The 20,392-nt window shown below is 47.1% G+C and overlaps 2 protein-coding genes and 5 non-coding genes across 7 annotated transcripts; 5 read left to right on the top strand and 2 right to left on the bottom strand.

Annotated features, from left to right (window-relative positions):
- Positions 1-173: 173 nt before the first annotated feature.
- Positions 174-246, top strand: TRNAI-AAU (transfer RNA isoleucine (anticodon AAU)). The gene has a single exon. It is a non-coding gene; the product is annotated as a tRNA-Ile (tRNA).
- Positions 247-690: 444 nt separating this feature from the next.
- On the top strand, positions 691-763 carry TRNAM-CAU (transfer RNA methionine (anticodon CAU)). Its single transcript has one exon. It is a non-coding gene; the product is annotated as a tRNA-Met (tRNA).
- Positions 764-3,309: 2,546 nt separating this feature from the next.
- On the bottom strand, positions 3,310-3,798 carry LOC132584540 (histone H2B 1/2/3/4/6-like). The gene has a single exon (XM_060256444.1). The coding sequence runs from the start codon at positions 3,742-3,744 to the stop codon at positions 3,364-3,366; it is 381 nt and encodes a 126-aa protein (XP_060112427.1). The 5' UTR covers positions 3,745-3,798; the 3' UTR covers positions 3,310-3,363.
- A 332-nt stretch (positions 3,799-4,130) lies between these two features.
- On the top strand, positions 4,131-4,658 carry LOC132584121 (histone H2A type 1-E). The gene has a single exon (XM_060255923.1). It carries the CDS (start codon positions 4,190-4,192, stop codon positions 4,577-4,579), a length of 390 nt encoding a protein of 129 aa, XP_060111906.1. The 5' UTR covers positions 4,131-4,189; the 3' UTR covers positions 4,580-4,658.
- A 3,602-nt stretch (positions 4,659-8,260) lies between these two features.
- TRNAM-CAU (transfer RNA methionine (anticodon CAU)) lies at positions 8,261-8,333 on the top strand. The gene has a single exon. It is a non-coding gene; the product is annotated as a tRNA-Met (tRNA).
- A 333-nt stretch (positions 8,334-8,666) lies between these two features.
- TRNAK-CUU (transfer RNA lysine (anticodon CUU)) lies at positions 8,667-8,739 on the top strand. The gene has a single exon. It is a non-coding gene; the product is annotated as a tRNA-Lys (tRNA).
- A 458-nt stretch (positions 8,740-9,197) lies between these two features.
- TRNAM-CAU (transfer RNA methionine (anticodon CAU)) lies at positions 9,198-9,269 on the bottom strand. The gene has a single exon. It is a non-coding gene; the product is annotated as a tRNA-Met (tRNA).
- Positions 9,270-20,392: the final 11,123 nt, after the last annotated feature.

Genomic DNA, 20,392 nt, shown 5'->3' on the forward strand with positions numbered 1-20,392 from the left:
TAAAGCGAGACATATAAAGTGAGAGTAGCAAAATTTGGGGCAATTTTAAATGGCCTTGTTGAATTTCCCATGAGTTAAAAGCACGGTAGTGCCATCTAGAGGCCACTTCGAGGAGTTCGATACCACCTTAATTTAACAGTGACTAGCTCTTCTCCAAATCTGTTTCTCAACGTGGCCGGTTAGCTCAGTTGGTTAGAGCGTGGTGCTAATAACGCCAAGGTCGCGGGTTCGATCCCGTACGGGCCAGTTGTATTTTTAAATGCAAAATTAATACTAAAACCTATTGTCGAACTACTCGCGCTCATTTGTTTATTTTTGAAAACGCCTACGTGGATTTGAATGCAAAATTTACCATCTGGCCTTTTCTGTACTCCAAATAAGTGTTCTCCATGAGCAGAGCTGCGTACAGATCATCTTCGCCTGTATGCAAACAAGAGGCTGCGGTAGCCACGTGGGTTTAAATGAAAACTCCTAAAAAGGCATTTGCTTAATACTTTCTATTAGAAGCCACTAAATGATAGAGAAGAACGGCAAGTGTGAGTACCGAAAGCTTTGTGTTCGGGCAGATATTTAAAAAGCCGATGGGGAGGACAAAAAAGGAAAAGATTCTTTAATCTTGGTGCTCTGCTTACAGAAGAAAGTTTATTCGAATAGTAATACTTTCTGCCTTTAGAAAGCGGGGTTGCTAACGCCTCCTTAGCGCAGTAGGCAGCGCGTCAGTCTCATAATCTGAAGGTCCTGAGTTCGAACCTCAGAGGGGGCAAGTGGTTTTTGCTTTAAAAAGGGCATTTTTATTATTAAAAAAGAGAGAAAAAAACAATAACTGAACTGCATTTGCCCCTAGTATGGTCCCTTCAACTAATTCGCCAAATGCTGCTCCTGCTGCTCCTTCGGGAGGACGCCAAACAGTCTCGGCACTCTGACGTTTTCAGCTTTGTATCTTTTTTTGTCCTGGCCCCACTGGTGGACCTCCTGATGGCGCCAAAAAAAGGCCAATGTGCGACCCAGAGTGTTGGACTGGATGGGCCACTGACCTGATCCAACGTGGCTTCTCTTATGTTCTTAGTACTACCAGGCAACTTTCCCTAGCGAAAGAGTAAAGGGAGGGGGGGGGGGGTGCGAAGGCACAAAATCAGTTGGCTGCATTGAGTCCAGGACTCACCATTGTCAGGTTAAGGATCAAGCCAGTTTGCAGGATGCCTACTTCCAACACAAGCTTTGCCTTGAGTCTTCCAAATCCCAGCAGAATCTTTGGAGGACCCCCATTCCCTGAGGTCAAGGTGTATCCAATTTAGGGGGGCCCTGTGGGTTTTATTCCAGGCAAGAGACATTCAGATGTGGTTTGCTGTTGCCTGGTTCTGCGTAGTGAGGCCTAGCTTGCTGGCTGGTTTCCCATCCAAATACTAACCAGAGCCAACTCTGCTTAGCTTCCAAGATCCGGCACGATCAAATCAGCAAGAGCTTGTCCAACTTGGGTAGCCAAAAGACTGTTGAGCCTTACCGATTTCTTGTTGCTTTGACCCTCAGCAGGGATGGCCAAACTGTGGCTCTTTCGTGCATATTGTGTAGCTCTAGAAGACCCCATCACCCTGTCAGCTGGCAAAGAGAAGGCATTTCTCTCTTTAAACCACTTGTCAAGCCTAAGCCAGCTGATGACTTGAATGCATTTAAAGTTGCTTTCTTTCTCCTCTCCCTCCCCCATCTGTCTTCCTTCCTTCCTTCCTTCCTTCCTTCCTTCCTTCCTTCCTTCCTTCCTTCCTTCCTTCCTTCCTTCCATCCATCCATCTTGTGAGCTCTCAAACATCTGACATTTATTCTATGTGGTTCTTACATTAAGCTAGTTTGGCCACCCTGTCCTGTAGGAAAGGAACAATATGCCTCAAGTCTCCCTCTGTAGATGACAGATTTTTGGGGGTAGTAATTCTGGTATTAAGCAACAAGACAACGTTGGAGTCCAGTGGCACCTTTATGACCAACCAAGTTTAATTCTGGGCACAGATGCTCAATTTCTGCCCCCCTCCCAAGAGTTCCCCTATGCTCTAAAAACAAATATTGTAATGCACATTGTGTTCTGCATTCTGTGTTTCTTCTTTGCAACACCTCCTAACACTTTTTGACTGGGCTATAAGGAGTCAGTCTTCATCTCTAAGGAGCTGCTGGATGAGTATGCGGCTGTTCAACTGTGGGGCGACACTGCTGCCCTCTGAAACCAGCTTTCTGAAAACCTTGGCTAAAGTGGTCCTGGATTCAAATCTCGCTCCTCAGTGCCTTGCATGTCTCCCCTTTGCAGACCGGCTTGCCTTCAGGTTTACCTCCAGTTCATTTAGAAATAACCCTCCCCCTCTATTACTTTTGAGCCAGTGGCTGCTATCACACACACTAAATAATGCACTTTCAATGCATTTTCCAACTGGATCTCACTGTATAAACTGGCAAAAGCCAATTGGGAAGTGCATTGTTTAGTGCAGCGGTCCCCAACCTTTTTGGCACCAGGGACTGGTTATGTGGAAGACAATTTTTCCAGGTATGGGGGGGGGGAGAGGCGGTGGTTTTGGGATAATACAATTGTGCACTTTATTTCTATTAGTTTGGTGTAGTGGTTAAGCACGCGGACTCTTATCTGGGAGAACCGGGTTTGATTCCCCCCTCCTCCACTTGCAGCTGCTGGAATGGCCTTGGGTCAGCCATAGCTCTGGCAGAGGTTGTCCTTGAAAGGTCAGCTGCTGTGAGAGCCCTCTCTGCTCCACCCACCTCACAGGGTGTCTGTTGTGGGAGAGGAAGGTAAAGGAGATTCTGAGCCGCTCTGAGGCTCTGAAATTCGGAGTTGAGGGCAGGCTATAAATCCAATGTCTTATTATTGTTATTACTACATTGTAATACATAATGAAATAATTATACAACTCATGGCTCAGTTGCTAATAGGCCACAGACCACTACCAGTCTCCTGGAGACCCCTGGTTTAGTGCGTGTGATCGCAGCCAACATATACCATACTGTACTGTGATCTTTCCATACATCCCCTAATAGTTTGCATGCCTTTTAAAGAAGCTCCAGTCGCCTATCCGGATCATCAACAGCTTGCAAACAGTTACATTTACTCCTAATTGAAGCTTAGTGTGATGCTTATTCATTAGGCTGAAGGCAGGGGTTTTTTGGTGTTAGTTTTACACAAGTTGAATGTTTTACATTGGAAGTGTTGTTCTGCAGTGTTCATTCAGGTCAAAAGATCGTTTGGCACGTTACACGCTTCATATTCAAAATGTACTGAGATATACAGAGTGGCAGCAGCTCTTTTAGGGAGCAAGTGGGGTGGCTCTTAAAAGAGCCTTTGGGTTTTTTCCCTGAAAACTGCCTAAAAACTTGTTACTTGGAGCTGGTGTACTTGGTGACGGCCTTGGTGCCTTCAGAGACGGCGTGCTTGGCCAGCTCCCCGGGCAGCAGGAGGCGCACGGCGGTCTGGATCTCGCGGGAGGTGATGGTGGAGCGCTTGTTGTAGTGGGCCAGGCGGGAGGCTTCGCCGGCGATGCGCTCGAAGATGTCGTTGACGAAGGAGTTCATGATGCTCATGGCCTTGGAGGAGATGCCCGTGTCCGGGTGCACCTGCTTCAGCACCTTGTACACGTAGATGGAGTAGCTCTCCTTGCGGCTCTTCTTGCGCTTCTTGTCGCCCTTCTTCTGCGTCTTGGTGATCGCTTTTTTGGAGCCCTTCTTGGGCACCGGCGCCGACTTGGCTGGCTCAGGCATCTTCTCACTCCTCGACCTTTACCTCTGCACGCACTGGAAAGAGAACACGTTGTGAGTGAGCCCGCCAGCTGAGCCCCGCTATTTATAGGAGCCCTATGCAAATGAGGTATTCTGAACCCCCCTCTTCCGATTCGTCAGCTCTTTCATGACATCACAGTAGAACGCTGCCCGGGCTCCGGAGCGCGCGCGGTGGGCTCGCATTGGCCGACCGCTTGTCATTGCCTCTTTCTGATTCGCTGCTTTCAGAATCCCGTCTCTCATTGGCCAGCCCGAGGAGCTCCGTGCTCATTGGACGTCGAGTACAACAGGGTTTGAAATGAGCCAATCGAAAGGCTTACTTTCAACACCCCGGGAAAGTATATAAGGGCTGGTCACCGGTGTGCTGGAATCGTGGTTTTTGGGAGAGTTGAAAATTGTGTTATCTGCTGATTGATTGATTGCTGAAATGTCTGGACGCGGCAAGCAAGGAGGCAAAGCTAGAGCCAAGGCAAAGACTCGCTCTTCCCGGGCCGGGCTGCAGTTCCCCGTGGGCCGCGTGCACCGTCTGCTGCGCAAAGGCAACTATGCGGAGCGGGTGGGAGCCGGGGCGCCCGTCTACTTGGCGGCGGTGCTGGAGTACCTGACGGCCGAGATCCTGGAGCTGGCCGGCAACGCCGCCCGCGACAACAAGAAGACCCGCATCATCCCCCGCCACTTGCAGCTGGCCATCCGCAACGACGAGGAGCTCAACAAACTCCTGGGCCGGGTCACCATCGCCCAGGGCGGCGTCCTGCCCAACATCCAGGCAGTCCTCCTGCCCAAGAAGACCGAGAGCCACAAGGCCAAGGGGAAATAAGTTTATTCCCTCCTGTCTGGCCCCCGGAGGTATCTTTTCGTCGCCAGTACCAGACCCCAAAAGCTCTTTTAAGAGCTACCCACAATGTCTTAAAAAGAGCTGCTTTCTCCCTTTGCAACGCTGTAGCTTGCAGACGAGGGGCGCGCAAAATGAGGTCCCGGTGTTCGTTCCCACGCCACCAGTTGCGGTCACAATAACTAGAAGAGCATAAAGTCTTAGGAGGATAAAAATAAAAGCATTGGGGTGGGGGTGGGGGCTGGGAGCCATTCCGTTGCGAGCAGTTGCTTACAAGCCGAGTCCAGGAACACCTTAGACCACCAAGATTTTTAGGGTTATAAACCTTTCAAGATTCAAAGTCCCCCTTCATCCGATCTTCTGAAGGGAACTTTGGTTGCAGTCACACACAAAATAGATTTCCTTTCAATGCACTTTCCGACTGGATTTTGCCAGTTCGCACTGTAAAATCCAGCTGGAAAGTGCATTATTGAGCGTGTGATCACAGCCTTTGATTCTTAAAACGTACATAACTCGAGAAATCTTACCAGGGTTGCTACAGTCTGGCTCTTGATTATGAACAATGTTACGGTTTTCCTTACCCAGCCAGTGGCGTCTTTTAAAAAGAAGATTTGTAAATATGTAACTTTCTGAACAGATCACTACCGATCAACACGTTAACCCAGAACTATAACCGCAGGGAAAGTTTGGGAGAACTGTTTCGAAGGGTTTTGCTTGTTGCTAAGGAGGAACCGAACGCTTCTTTAGAGAAATGGGATTGACATGGGGACCTGGGTGTTTTGTTTTAAATGCAGCACTTAAGTAGCTGCTTTGAATCTGCCTTCTTTGTTTCACCGTCCCTTGACAGTAGCACAGGAAGCGGGGGATAGAGCTAGAACCGGAAAGGAGTCGGACCAATCGGTGTAAGCGCGGGAATTTTGAAAGCGAAGAGGAGAAAGCTCGGACCAATCAGTGCAAGCGCGGAATGTTTTTTAAAAGCTCGGGCCAATCGGAGCAAGCGTGGAAAGGGGGAAAAAAGGGGGTCAGACTAGTTGGCTCAAACGCGGAATTTTTTTGGAGAAGACAAAAGGCCAAGCGGTTTAAGCGCGGGAATTTTGAAAAAAAGGGGTCTGGCCAATCTCGTTGCAGAAAAGATGTGGCAAGATGCTAGCGGAGCGGCTTTAAGATCTCTCCAAAGAATCTCGCTCTCACCCGCTTTCCTTTTAACCTTTGTCCATACGGATGAAGAGCCCTGCAGTGGAAGTGTGACGCGTAGCATTGGAATAGGTGCAGAAAAGGGCAACTAAAACGATTAAGGCAGGGGTGCACAAACTTGCTTAGTGTAAAAGCCACGTAGAATAAACATCAGACATTTGAGAGCCACAAGACAAGAACATCAGAGGTTTGAGAGCTGCAAGGAAGGAAGGATGGAAAATAGATGAGGGGAGGGAGAGACAGAACGAAAGCAACTTTAAATGTAAATGCATTCTCCAGTCTGCCAGCTGATGGGGCGGTGGGGGCTTCAAGAGCTACACAATATGTGTGAAAGAGCCACATGTGGCTCCCGAGGCATAGATCGGCTACCCCTGGATTAAGGGGATGGAAACATCATTATTTCTAGACCATCCTCCCCTTGCAAAAACAGGGCTCAGGGTGGTGTACACCGATGAAAACATTTGTAACATCCTTCTATTCATTTAAGGATTTTTTAAAAAATAGAAATACACCCCATCTGTTTGCCTTCCTGCCTGCCTGCTCTCAAACATCTGGCATTTATTCTATGTGGTTCCAAGTGAAGAAAAGTTAAAGAGGTTAGATCTCTAACCTGGAGACACAAGGATTGAGAGAGGACATGACAGAGGGTTACGGAATTATGCTTGGGATAGAGGAGGTAGAGGAACACAATACAAGAACTTGTGGTTGAGCACTCCATGAAATTAATGAGCGATAGCTTCAAAAAGGTAAAGGTAAAAGTTTTAGAACAGGTCAAAGTTCTTCTTCCCCCAAAGAGTAATTCACACACAGAATTCACTGCTGCAGGAGGTGGTGGCAGCTACAAGCATAGACAGCTTCAAGAGGGGATAAACGTGTGAAACCCAGGTCCAGCAGCAGCTGTTAGCCCCCAGCAGTGCGCCCTCTAAGCTGAGTTGGTGTGAGCTAGCTCACAGGGTTTTTTTAACCTACAGCTCACACATTTTTGCCTTAGGTCTGGAAAAATGCCCCCAGAGCAAATGGATTTATGCAGTCGCTCACAACTTTAATGCCAGTAGCTCATAAAGTACGTAACATTTTTGCTCAGAAGATTCCATAGCTTAGAGCAGGGGTCCTGAACCTTTTAGACACCAGGGACCAGTTCTGTAGAAGTCAATTTTTCCATGGACCGGAGAGTTTCGGGACGATACAACTGTGCACTATTTCTATTAGTTTGGTGTGGTTGTTAAGTGTGCGGACTCTTATCTGGGAGAACGGGGTTTGATTCCCCACTCCTCCGCTTGCAGCTGCTGGAATGGCCTTGGGTCAGCCAGAGCTCTCACAGAGTTGTCCTTGAAAGTGCAGCTTCTGGGGAGAGCTCTCTCAGCCCCACCCACCTCACAGGGTGTCTGTTGTGGGGGAGGAAGATAAAGGAGATTGTGAGCTCCTCTTAGACTCTGAAATTTGGAGTGGAGGGCAGAATATAAATCCAATGTCATTATTACTATTATTATTACTACATTGTAATATAGAATGAAATAATTGTACAACTGATGGCCCAGTTGCTAACAGCCCATGGCCCGGTTCTGGTCAACGGCCCAGGACTTGGGGACCCCTGGCTTAGAGGGAACATTGGTCACAAGGTATAGAACAGGGGTGGCCAAACTGGCTTGGGAGCCATTTATGGATCTTTCACACATATTGTGTAGCTCTTGAAGCCCTCACTGCCCCATTGGCTGGCTTGGAGAAGGCATTTCTCTCTTTAAATCAGTTCACCAAACCCAGCCAGCCCAAGGTTTGTAGAACACATTTAAAGTTTCTTTCTTTCCACCTTTCCATCCCCCTATCTATATCCTTCCCTTCCCTCCCTATCTTACAGCTCTCAAACATCTGATGTTTGCTCTATGTGGCTCTTATGTTAAGCAAGTTTGGCGCCTGGTATAGAGGGAACACGCTATCTGGGGCACCATCTGTATTCTTGGTGCTCGGGTGGGGGCACAATGGGAGGGCTTCTAGTGTCCTGGCCCCACTGGTGGACCTCCTGATGGCGCCTGGTTTTTCTGGCCACTCTGTGACACAGAGCGTTGGACTGGATGGGCCACTGGCCTGACCCAACCCGGCTTCTGATATGTTCTTATGAGTCCGTGGAAAACTAGAAAGACCTCTCACTGCATTCTATTATTCCCATCTTAGCCGCCTTCTTTCCCGAGTAGTGAAGGATCTGCCCGACCTCTCATAGACGGAAAGACCATCCATCCGTAGATTGGCTCCGGTATTTTCAATGAGATCTATTAGCTGGGCGATTCGAAGTGGTGGGGCCAGGCTGCGACGGAGGACGTGGACGAGAGAAAAGCGCTTTAGATCTCCATCGAGACAAACGTTCAGATTCTGGCTAGGGTCCTTGCTCACAACAAACATTTATTTACCCTTCGTGGATTACAGCGCCCCATCACTGTTCTTTCTCTTTGTGAAGAAAACGGGAAAAGTTTGCAACGTGCCTTCTTAGCGCAGTAGGCAGCGCGTCAGTCTCATAATCTGAAGGTCCTGAGTTCGAGCCTCAGAGAGGGCATTAATCTTGCTTTTAGTCCTGGATTTAGGTTTCCAAACTGTAAAAGGGGTTTACAGGATTTGTTGCATGCGCTGCATACAAATCTGCTTCGTGGACATGCCTTCCTTTTCTAACTCACAATAAGATCTGGTTCCTTTTTTTTTTTTTTTTTAAAGTAGTAGAAGAGGACCCTTCGTGTAAAAGTCATCTCGCTGTGTACTTTTCACCACTATGCAAGCAACGGATGCAACTTCTATAACCAAAAACTCCCAGAAAGGAAGAAAATCCTCAAAAATATTGACATTGGCCTATTGTGGTATCTTTATATAGGCATTTTGAAGCGTTTTGCTCAACGCCCGGCTAGCTCAGTCGGTAGAGCATGAGACTCTTAATCTCAGGGTCGTGGGTTCGAGCCCCACGTTGGGCGGTGGTATCTTTTTCTTTCTCTCCCATTTATAACCTTTTACTGGTAAATTTTCAATTACTTAAAACTCAAGAACACAAATTGTGCGAACGAGATCTCGCTTTTTATCAAAAATTTCAGTGTAGTTTATGGGCCTCCATATGTTTATAGCAGCGTTTAGGCAGTCCTTTATTATTTCCTGTTAAGGAAGCGGGAGCAGGATGCTGATTTTCCATTCATTCAGGAAATGGACTGGCAGCTGAAGCTACAGATGAAAAAAAAATGTATGGTTACGGAATGCACTGTGTCGGTTTATAATTACTGATTTTTTTTGTGGGGGGGTAGGGGAAATAAGAAAGTAAAATAAAACGTAGCAAGGAAAAAAGTGCACATTCACTCTATGCTGATTCATAATCAGCTGAAGAAGGATTTTTTTTTTGGGAGGGGGGAGAGAAGAAATACTCAAGGAAATAAAACCAAACTAGCAGAGGATGGTTTCGATCCATCGACCTCTGGGTTATGGGCCCAGCACGCTTCCGCTGCGCCACTCTGCTTCTTGGAGTCTAGGTATTCCTCAATGACTTTTAAAATTCTGATTCATGACACTGCGGCCAAAATTAATTGTGCAGTCCTGACAAATAAGGATAAAAAAAAGGAAAGGGACGGACAGGCTATCTGCATTTATATATTATATTATATTATATTGTGTTGTGTTGTATTTATTATATTATAATTTATGATCCATCTAATTGTATGGTTCATATTGGTCTGGTTTTTAATTATGCTTTATATTGTTTTAATATGTTGTTATCCGCCTTGTGCCCGTCCTTGGGAAAGAGGGACTACAAATTGCCTCAATAAATAAAGAAATTTTTAAAAAATCCACTAAACAGCCGAAAGCCGGAGCTTCGTAGTTGACTAGTAGAAAAAGCTGAGCGGAATCCTAGATGCGATGCAAGGAATCGTGGAAGGAGAAAAGCTGGGTAGTGCGGCACAGTGGTTAGATAACCTTTTCCTCCTTCGTCTGTCTCCAATGGAAACGGCCGCTGGGGTTCTTGGGGTGTGCGTGGGTGTGGGTGTTGGGGTGTTTGAATCTGAATAGTAACAGCAGCGCAGAACCTTTAGTGGGACTGTCGACACAATCCCAGGGCAGCTGAAGGCGTCCTTTGAAGGCCCTGTCAGTATGCAGTGACGTCATTTCTCCTTGCTTCCCTTTGAATTCCCGCAACAGCCCTGCGAGGTAGGCCAGGCTCAAAGTACGGGAGAGTCTCAAGGTCGCCCAGCAAATGCCGTAGGATTGGGGGGGGGAGTGCCTAGGGAGGGGATAGTCTAGGGGGGCGGAGGAGGCTCACCCAGGGGAAGTGATCTCTGCGTCTGAAGGCAAATTGCAATTCTAGGAGATCTCCAGGCTGCACCTGGAGGCTGGCGACCCTGGGCCTCATCCCCCCCCCCCCGCAGGCCACCTCTCAGATTGACCAGTACAGCCCCCCCCCCAAAATTTACTTGATTTAAGAGCCACATAGAATAAATGTCAGATGCTTGAGAGCTGCAAGACAGGAACATCAGACGTTGGAAGGAAGGCAGGAGGGAGGGAGAGAGAGAGGGGGGAAGAAAGCAACTTTAAATGCAAACTGCCAGCTGGTTGGCTTGAAAAAGCGATTTCAAGAGAGAAATGCCTTTTCCAAGTCCCCCAACAGGGTTTTGAGTGGGGGCTTTGAGAGCTACGCATCATGTGCGAAAGAGTCACAGTTTGGCCACTCCTGGACCGGTACATAATAAGGGCATTTATTCACCGTTTGCTTTAGCGGTGATAATAGGGTTGTCAGCTCCAGGGAAATACTTAGCGGGGGTGGGGGTGGGTGGGGAGGGGAGGGGGCCTCAGTATAGGACAATGTCACAGAGTCCACCCTCCAAAGCAGCCATTTCCTCCAGGGGAGCTGATCTCTGCCAGCTGGAGATCAGTGGCAAAAGGGGAAGATCTCCAGGCCTCACCTGGAGGCTGGCATCCCTAGGGCTGTGATGTGTAAGCAAGGCCACTGTTGGACTTTAGACGAGGCAAAGGATCTAAAGGATAAAGGAAAGGTCCCCTGTGCAAGCACCAGTCGTTTCCGACTCTGGGGTGACGTTGCTTTCACAAAACCGCAGGCTTTTTACGGGGTGGTTTGCCATTGCCTTCCCCAGTCATCTACACTTTCCCCCCAGCAAGCTGGGGACTCATTTTACCGACCTCGGAAGGTTGGAAGGCTGAGTTAACCTGGAGCCAGCTACCTGAACCAGCTTCCGCTGGGATTGAACTCAGGTCCTGACTCTTGAGCAGAGGGCTCCGGCTGCAGGACTGCATCTTTACCACTCTGCGCCACGGGATAAAGGGGAACTATAACATCCCACATCTGGATTTGCTCTCTAGTTCCAAGAAAATGGCTTAGTTCTTTTACTACCCTCCTTCGGGTGGACCGATTGATTTTACGTCAAATCAGTTGTGAAGCGTGTGTGGTGTGTGTGTGTGAGGTGGAAATGGAGATTCTTGAACTTTAGCCGTTCTAAAGGGGCTTAGTGTTTGCCGGAAATCAGTTCATATCTTCAGAAAGACAGATTCCCCTGGGCGAAATGAAAAGTTCTCAAGAGCGCGGCAAAACCATGAAAAGTGATCCTGCAGTGCCACCCAGTGGAAGATTGTATATATACACCCAGACCGTTTAATTTTATTTTTTAAAAAATAATTGACCCTTTATTGACCAAAAATATTGAACCTTTAAAGCATTTTGAACGAGTTCATACTCAAAATCCCTTGAATTAAGAAAGAAAATCTTTAGATTGGGACTGGAAAATACGTCTCTAAAGTGATATTTGTAAGTACTTTCCTTACACAACAGCAAAAAAGATTGTACGTTGAAAAGAGAAAAACAGCTTACAGTGCCACCCGGTGGCGAAATTTATGCGCACATCCATTTTATTTTTATATATAATACCGGGTCTTTAAAGGGTTTAACGAGGTTATACTCAAAATAGCTTGAAATAAAGAAGGAAAATCTTTGGATGGGGATTTTAAAAAAGCCCCTAAAGTAATATTTGCAAGTACTTTCCTTCCACAACAACAACAAAAGTTTGGACGTTGAAAAAGATTAAAAACAGTTTGCTGTTACATTTGCACGTTCGGTCAATTGAAACAAAGGACACTTTATCAAAACAATAATTACTTTCTGGGAGCTGCTGATTGCCCAGGAGGGACTGGAAAACCCCTCCAGTGTCCCAGAATTAGCAAAACTTGTAGCATAATTGTCTAGACTCAGAATTACAGCCTTGTGCACAAAGTTGCACCTTTAAGACAAACAAAGTTTTATCCAGAATGTAAGCTTTCATGTGCTAGAAGCACATTTCATCAGACAACAGGATAGAATGGCAAACAGTCCTAAATGTAGAGAAAATGGGCAGTGAATTAGTAAGCAAAATCATGGAAATGTTTGTTAGTAGCAGTTTAAAAGAATCACAATTTGGGGTCTAGTGATTGTTAGTTTAAGTTAACTGGGCTTCATCAACAAGGGGGCAATATAAGTCAGAATAGCAGATTGATGTCTATGTCAGTAGGTGTGAAGCACCATAAATAAGAGTCTGTTGTAATGTTAGCTGTGGGTTTAAAATGAGGGCATTAGTTTCTCAGAGGTTTGAACATATGAAGCTGCCTTCTACTGAATCAGACTCCTCAGTCCATCAAAGTCAGTCTTGTCTACTCAGGCTGGCAGCGGCTCTCCAGGGTCTCAAGCTGAGGTTTTCCATACCTATTTGCCTGGACCATTTTTAGTTGGAGATGCCGGGGATTGAACCTGGGACCTTCTGCTTACCAAGCAGATGTTCTACCACTGAGCCACTGTCCCTCCCTTAATTTAAATGTAACACATATATAAACATCATTCTAGTTTGCCATTAGAAAAAAAAAGAGAATACATTAGAATATAGTGGCAGATGGGTTAGTATATGTAATGAGACAAACAGCCAATATCTCTTTTTTGAGTATGTCAATACAAAAAAACATTATTCTGATGCACTACTCTTAAAGAGAAATAGAGTTATGGGCATCAGAGAAAGGGTACCCCGAAAGAGCTTTTGCATGGAACAGGTATCTAAAGAGCCCCTGATTCAACAAAAGAGCTGAGAATGGAAAAGGCAGGAGACAGCCCTGGACTCTGAAAGAACCTTCTTAACTGAGTTACTAGAGGATGGCAACCCAATTGTTCCCTGCGCTGGCCATATTTGGTGGCACTTTGAGTAAAGAGCAGGGGTCATGTGTAGAAAAAGAGGTGTTGCGGCTCGTTAGCCCAACTCAAATGATGTTCCCACCAAGCTGCAGAGTCTTGTGAACAACCATTCTACTTTGTGAGCTACTGGCATTAAAGTCATCCTTCCTGAGTGAAGGCAAAAATGTGTGAGCTGGAGGCTAAAAATCTGTGAGCTCGCTCACGCTAACTCAGTTTAGAGGGAACACTGCTCATCGCATAACTTGTTTGCATCTGCCACATACTCCTGACATCACCGGGAGGTGGACTAGACGATATCACCTCAGCATTTACCTTAAAGCGCCTCTTGAATTATAATTGTCCTAATAAAGCTCCAGAACCTCTAAATTCCATTGTGCTCTTTCTTTCTTAGCACCCCCCCCCCGATACTTGCTTCTGGGATGCATTGTTCAACCCCCCCGTGAGAATTCTGCTGAACTCTAAGATTTGACAAACTTTCTAATATTTCCCCCCACAAAAAATGGGGGAAATGACCAAAACATATAAAGCAGACAGATGGAAATCACCCAAAGGGTGATTAATACGTGGAATTCACTGCCATGGGAGGTGAACATATGAAGCTGCCTTCTACTGAATCAGACCCTGGGTCCATCAAAGTCAGTATTGTCTTCTCAGACTGGCAGCGGCTCTCCACGGTCTCAAGCTCAGGTTTGTCACACCTATTTGCCTGGTCCCTTTTAGTTGGAGATGCCAGGGATTGAACCTGGGACCGTCTGCTTCCCAAGCAGATGCTCTACCACTGAGCCACCGTCCTTGGCGGTGGTGGCAGCTACAGGCATAGCCAGCTTCAAGAGGGGATTGGACAAGCATATGGAGCAGAGGTCCATCAGTGGCTATTAGCCACAGCGTATTGTTGGAACTCTCTGTCTGGGGCAAGTGATGCTCTGTATTGTTGGTGCTTGGGTGGGGCATAGTGGGAGAGCTTCTAGCCTCACTCATGGACCTCCTGATGGCACCTGTGTGGCACAGATTGTTGGACTGGATGGGCCATTGGCCTGATCCAACATGGCTTCTCTTATATTCTTATGTTCCTAAATCTTCCTCATGCCACTGTGGCCACATAGCAGAAAGTAATTTAAAAAGTATGATGGGAGTCAGGTTTTATTATGACCATTGTAATTCAAGAAGCATTTTAAGGTAGATGCTGAGCTGATAGAATTTGTCCACCTTCCGGTGATGTCAGAGTGTGTGTGGCATTTGTAAATGAGTTGTGGTAATGAGCTCCGGTACCTCTGTTTCTACAAAATGACCCCTGCTAAGTAGGATGGGTGCTTGCATGGGAGATCCCTAAGGATGTCTCTGAAGAGGAAGGCAAGAGCCAATCAGCCCTGCCTCACACTTGTGTTGAAATCCCCTCGCTGAGTTTGCCATAAATTGGTTGAGACTTGATGGCTCTTACGTACATACTCCACAGGATATCATTTGGTACCCAGTTCTCCATTTGCAATTGCCTTTTCTTCATTCTCTAAACCAGGGGTGTCGAACTCATTTGTTATGAGGGCTGGATCCGACATAAATGAGACCTTTTGGAGAGCCAGTTTGGTGTCGTGGTTAAATGCATGGACTCTTATCTGGGAGAACTGGGTTTGAATCGTAGAATCATAGAGCTGGAAGGGACTTCTAGGGTCATCTAGTCCAACCCCCTGCACAATGCAGGAGACTCACGAACACCTCCCCCTAAATTCACAGGATCTTCAGTGCTGTCAGATGGCCATCTAGCCTCTGTTGAAAAACCTCCAAGGAAGGAGAGCCCACCACCTCTCAAGGAAGCCTGTTCCACTGAGGAATCGCTCTAACAGTCAGGAAGTTTTTCCTAATGTTGAGCCGGAAACTCTTTTGATTTAATTTCAACCCATTGGTTCTGGTCCTACCTTCCGGGGCCACAGAAAACAATTCCACACCATCCTCTATAGGACAGCCCTTCAAGTAGTTGAAGATGGTGATCATATCACCTGTTAGCCGCCTCCTCTCCATTCTTCCCTGATTCCCCATTCTTCCACATGTAACTGCTGGAATGGCCTTGGGTCAGCCATAGCCATCGCAGGAGTTGTCCTTGAAAGGGCAGTTGCTGTGAGAGCCCTCTCAGCCCCACCCACCTCACAAGGTGTCTGTTGTGGAGGGAGAAGATATAGAAGATTGTAAGCTGCTCTGAGTCTCTGATTCAAAGCTCTGGCTCTTTCCTTCCTTCCTTCCCCAGGGGACCAGGAGGGAGAGCAGCCTCACCCAATAGAAGGAAGAGAGGCTTGGCTCAGTAGCTCTGCTTTGCAAATTAAGAGAGCCTGGCAAAGCAAGCTCTCCCTCCCCCCTTCCTCCCCAAGGGAGGAGCCTCATCCAATGGAGAAAATAGAGACTTTGCTCTGCAGCTCCTGTGCAATTGAGCAAGCCTGGCAAAGCAAGCTACGGTGCAGAAGGAAGCAAGACATAGATATGGTGAAGGAAACAGATGACAGCCAGTTGCTAGGGGCCTGATTTGGCTCCCGGGCCACATGTTTGACACCGCTTCTCTAAGCAAATTACAATGTTATTGTAACAAACTAGGCACACCAACATCATAGTTTGCACTGGCATGGCAAAAACGTGAAAAGTAATCCTGCAGCGCCACCCAGTGGTAAAATGTATATGCTCCCTCTAAACTGGGTTGTGAGCAAAAATTTTTACTTCATGAGCTACTGACATTAAAGTTGTGAGCTGCTGCATAAATTAGGTGCTCTGCGGCCATCCTTCCTGAGCTAAAACATAAATATGTGAACCAGAGGCTAAAAAACTGTAAGCTAGCTCACACTCACTCACCCTTTCAAGGACGACTCTTGTGAGAGCTCTGGCTGACCCAAGGCCATTCCAGCAGCTGCAAGTGGAGGAGTGGGGAATCAAACCCGGTTCTCCCAGATATGTCTGCACACTTAACCCTTACACCAAGCTGGCTCTCAGTTTGGTGTGGCCAGTTTGGTGTAGCGGTTAAAAGCGGTGGACTCGAATCTGGAGAGCTGGGTTTGCTTTCCCCCTCCTCTTCCACACGCAGCCAGCTTGTTGACCTTGGGATGGACACAAGTTCTCTCTGGAGCTGTTCTCTTTAGTGCAATTGCCTCAAGGACTCTCTCAGCCCCACCCACCTCACAGGGTGTCTGTTGTGAGAGGGGGAAGGGAAGGAGACTGTAATCCATTCTGAGCGAAGGGCAGGGTGTAACTAACTCCTCCTTCTCCTCTTTTCCAGCAAGCAGAACTGGAGGCCGAGATGAGGCTCTCCTCAGTCCCCATGTCTTTTCTCTTAAGCTCAGGTAAGTGGGGACAAAAGACAGCCAAACACAGGAACACAATCATGAGAGGGCTCGAGACAGGTGTCCTCGGGAGCAGCCACGTTTTGGAAGACCACACCTTCTCCATGTCACTGTAACAACATATAGATGGAACCCAGACAGAAGCGTACTTTCACAAGGTGCACAAAGGTGAACAGGTCTGCTTTCTCTGAAAAAGGGGTTCTCATGTAACAGACTGTGTTCCAAGAAAATGGACTTTCTCGGTATATGGGGTTGCCAAGTCCAATTCAAGAAATATCTGGGGACTTTGGGGATGAGGCCAGGAGACTTTGGGGGTGGAGCCAGGAGACATTGGGGGCGAAGCCAGGAACAAGGGTGTGACAAGCATCATTGAACTCCAAGGGAGTTCTGGCCATCATATTTAAAGACACAGCACACCTTTTTAAAATGCCTTCTTTCCATAGAAAATAATGAAGGATAGGGGCACCTTCTTTTGGGGCTCATAGAATTGGACCCCTTGGTCCAATCCTTTTGAAACTTGGTAGGTATTTTGGGGAGAGGCACTAGATGCTATACTGAAAATTTGGCACCTCTACCTCAAAAAACAGCCCCCACCAGAGCCCCCAATACCCGCAGATCAATTCCCCATCATTCCCTATGGGAATTGTTCATGGAGGTGCATGATGGCTGTGGGGGTGGGGCTTCCCCTGCCGGCCAGCTGGCTGGGGGAGGGGGGAAGCCTGTAAAACCAGGGGATCCCCCGCTGGGACCTGGGAGTTGGGAAGCCTAACCCCATCCCAAGAGGAAGCCTTTCAACTGGAGACTGGAGCCTCCCAGGGGGAAAGTCACATGGCGGCTTTGGGAGCAGGGCTTCCCCCCGCCGACCAGCTGACTGGGGGCAGGAAGGAGCCTGGGAAAGCAGAAGAACCCCCAGTGGGACCTGGGGATTGACAAGCCTATCGGTATATGAACTTACATAACCTGGGAGCCAGAGCCTTCTTAACAGCATTATGGGCCCCAGGCAAAGCAGTGTACTGGGCCCTTACGACAACTACTCACAGGAATTAAAATGTAAATGTTCGATAAGTACTGCATCATATGCAGATTAGTATGGGCCCCCTATGCTCGTGGGGCCCACGGGCAAGTGCCCTTCAGCCCTGCTGGGAGCTCTCTTAGTCTGATATTGTTCTGGAACAACTGAGCATTTATATGCTGTACTAAGGCATTGGTTATTGGCAGGGCCTTTTTTGTAGCAGGAACTCCTTTGCAGATTAGGCCACACCCCTCTAATGTAGCCAATTCTCCAAGAGCTTACAGTAGGCCCTGTACTAACAGCCCTCTATGCTCTTGAAGGGTTGGCTACATCAGGGGTGTGTGGCTAATGTGCAAATGAGTTCCTGCTCCAAAAAAAGCCCTGGTTATTGGTGGAACAACTGAATTAATCGTAGTGCCTGAGTGAGCACTGCTCATTGTCTGGTGCTTTTCGTGCACTACTGGAAGGGAATGTTTCATATGATATTAGTGCACACGAGCACATCTCATAACAAATTTGCTTGCTCAACGGCGTTATTACTAACGGTATTAAAAAGCTTAAAGGAACATAGAAAAAGAACAGATTAATGATTAAAATTTGCTTTTATTATCTGGCATTGAACACTTCAAAGAAGCATTATCGAAGCAGTTCACCTTCTTTCTCAGAATTCCCCCCCCCCCCCAAGCCTAGGCAAGGTAGAGACTCAGGGCAGCTGTGAGGTCAGAAGAACCTGGGAGCCAACCAGAAGGATCAGGTTTTGAGTCTCTTCCTTTACATAGAATTCAAGAAGAAGAAAAAGAAGAAATTAGGTTTATACCCTGCCCTTCATCCTTATACCCCGCTCTTCACAGACCGTCTGCCTGACCTGCCTCATAGGGTTGTTGTGAGGATAAAATGGATAAGAAGGGAATGATGCCAACTGCCCTGGGTCTTTGCTGGAGAGAAATGCAGGGTAAAAAGGGAGTAAATAAATATCCAGGAATGGGGGCAGGGGGTAAGAAGAGGACCAGCGGTTGAAGTGCGACACGTCTCCCCCAGCCCCAGCTCATACTCCCAAACTCTCCAATAGTGCATGGAGAGGAAGAGGTTAAAAACAGCTCTCTCCCCACCCCGTCCCAAAGAAGATGAGTCTTCCATTCTAGCCCCACACTTCAGCAACCACTGCCCTAGGGCAGCTGTAGCACAGACCTAATTTTCTGCATTCTGGGCTAAATTCAGCTCAGCAGTGCATTTTGGTGGGGGGGGGATATCCCAATTGTTTATCTCATCCCCATAATCCTTAGTAGCCCCCCCCCCCAATTAGTTATAAGGATGGACTGAGGAGGGGGAAAGGGCCCTGCCCTCGCTCTGCTAACCCCACCCCCCCAAAGGAGGGAAGAAGGCAAGCCCTGGCCATCTACAAGCAAGAGAACAAGACTGCCTAAGCTGTTGGGCCGGCTAACAATATTTATTAAAATCATTTTAAAACCTTTGCAAGTATCTTTTTGTACTTCATATTATGACGGAGATCCATTTTCACATGTCAAATAGGACAAGAAAAGTCCTACGAGCACCCGGATGCGAGCTCATTTCGTTAATGGGCTTCCTCAGGAGTAATCTTTCATACAGTTCTTCCGGGGTCACCAGCCTTTTGTGGCAACCCAATGTGAATGCTCTTCTACACCATCTTCAAGTTCTTTCATCCTGGAACAAAACCAAAATACTAACAACAAGGCGTACCACAAAGCTGAATGGAAATAATACTTGAGATTTTATATTGTAAAAAACTTACGTCACGATGACACTTAAGTGCATGTACTTCTATTAGGCACTAAAGCCAGTCCCAACTTATTTTTTTAACCGGATGCACAAGCCTTCTGGAGTTTGCTGGCCTTTATGGCTCTTTACGATATTTTTATTGGAAGCAAGCTGTTCTTTCAGAACTCCTTTGCATATTTTGGGAGCTCCTTTGCATATTAGGCCGCACCCCCCTGATGTAGCCAATCGTCCTACAAGGCTCTTTTTTTGTAAGCTCTTGGAGGACAGGCTACATCAGGGGCGTGTGGCCTATTATGCAAAGGAGTTCCTGCTAGAATTCCACCCCTGGGTGGAGCTAAGAAGTATGTGTGTGGGGAGGGGGGGAAGAGAGAGAGAGAGATCAGCTGTGAACTCTCAGAGCGCCAGTCAACCATCTCACCACTGCCCCGCACTGTCTCTCACAAGGGCACAGGCTTCTGCCTCAGAAGACCATCTCGGGTGATGTATACCTGGGCAAGGGTTCAGCCTCTTGTGAGATCGAAATCCCCTTTGGTCCATTTTCTGCTTCAGTTCCATCTCTTTGTAGAAGACAGAAGGCTCCATTGTGCTACAGGGAGGGGGGGCGTGGCAATAGAATAAACACGGAAGAAGCCATCGACTGGTATCATAATAATAAAAAGTTTATACTCCATTACAATACTTAACAGTTTGCCTGCTCATTCAGTCATATGTCACTCATTCGATCATGTACAAATCCTACAGACCTTCCATTTAAAGCATCTAGAAGACATACACAATTTACAATGACAGATCGTCATCCACCAACTTGGAACTGTACAATAATATATTCACAGAATAAGACAGCATCATCTTCTCTAAGTAACAGACAAGAAATAATAACAAGTCCTCAAAAAACCTTGAGACTAACTCTTTTCTCCAATAAATTGTCTTGAAAGACAGTTTGGTGTAGTGGTTAAGTGCGCCGACTCTTATCCGGGAGAACTGGGTTTGATTCCCCGCTCCTCCACTTGCACCTGCTGATGTGACCTTAGGTCAGCCACAAGTTCTCTCAAAGCTGTTCTGCTCAAGAACTGTTTCTGTCAGAGCTCTCTCAGCCCCGCCTACCTCACAGGGTGTCTGATGTGGGGAGGGGAAAGGAAAGGAGATTTATAAGCTGCTCTGAGACTCCTTTGGGTAGTGAAGGTTGGGGCATAAATCCAAACTCTTCTTCTTCAGTCCTGAAACTCTGAAGGGCTGCAAATGACACCCAGGCCGCTCCAATGAGATCCTGGTGAACTGTTTTCTTGTTTTGTTTGCAACTTTTTCAGTGGAGAGTCGGGGAAAAAAAATATACAGAACGG

This window comes from Heteronotia binoei, chromosome 15 (genome assembly GCF_032191835.1).
Source record: "Heteronotia binoei isolate CCM8104 ecotype False Entrance Well chromosome 15, APGP_CSIRO_Hbin_v1, whole genome shotgun sequence".
Taxonomy (NCBI): domain Eukaryota; kingdom Metazoa; phylum Chordata; class Lepidosauria; order Squamata; family Gekkonidae; genus Heteronotia; species Heteronotia binoei.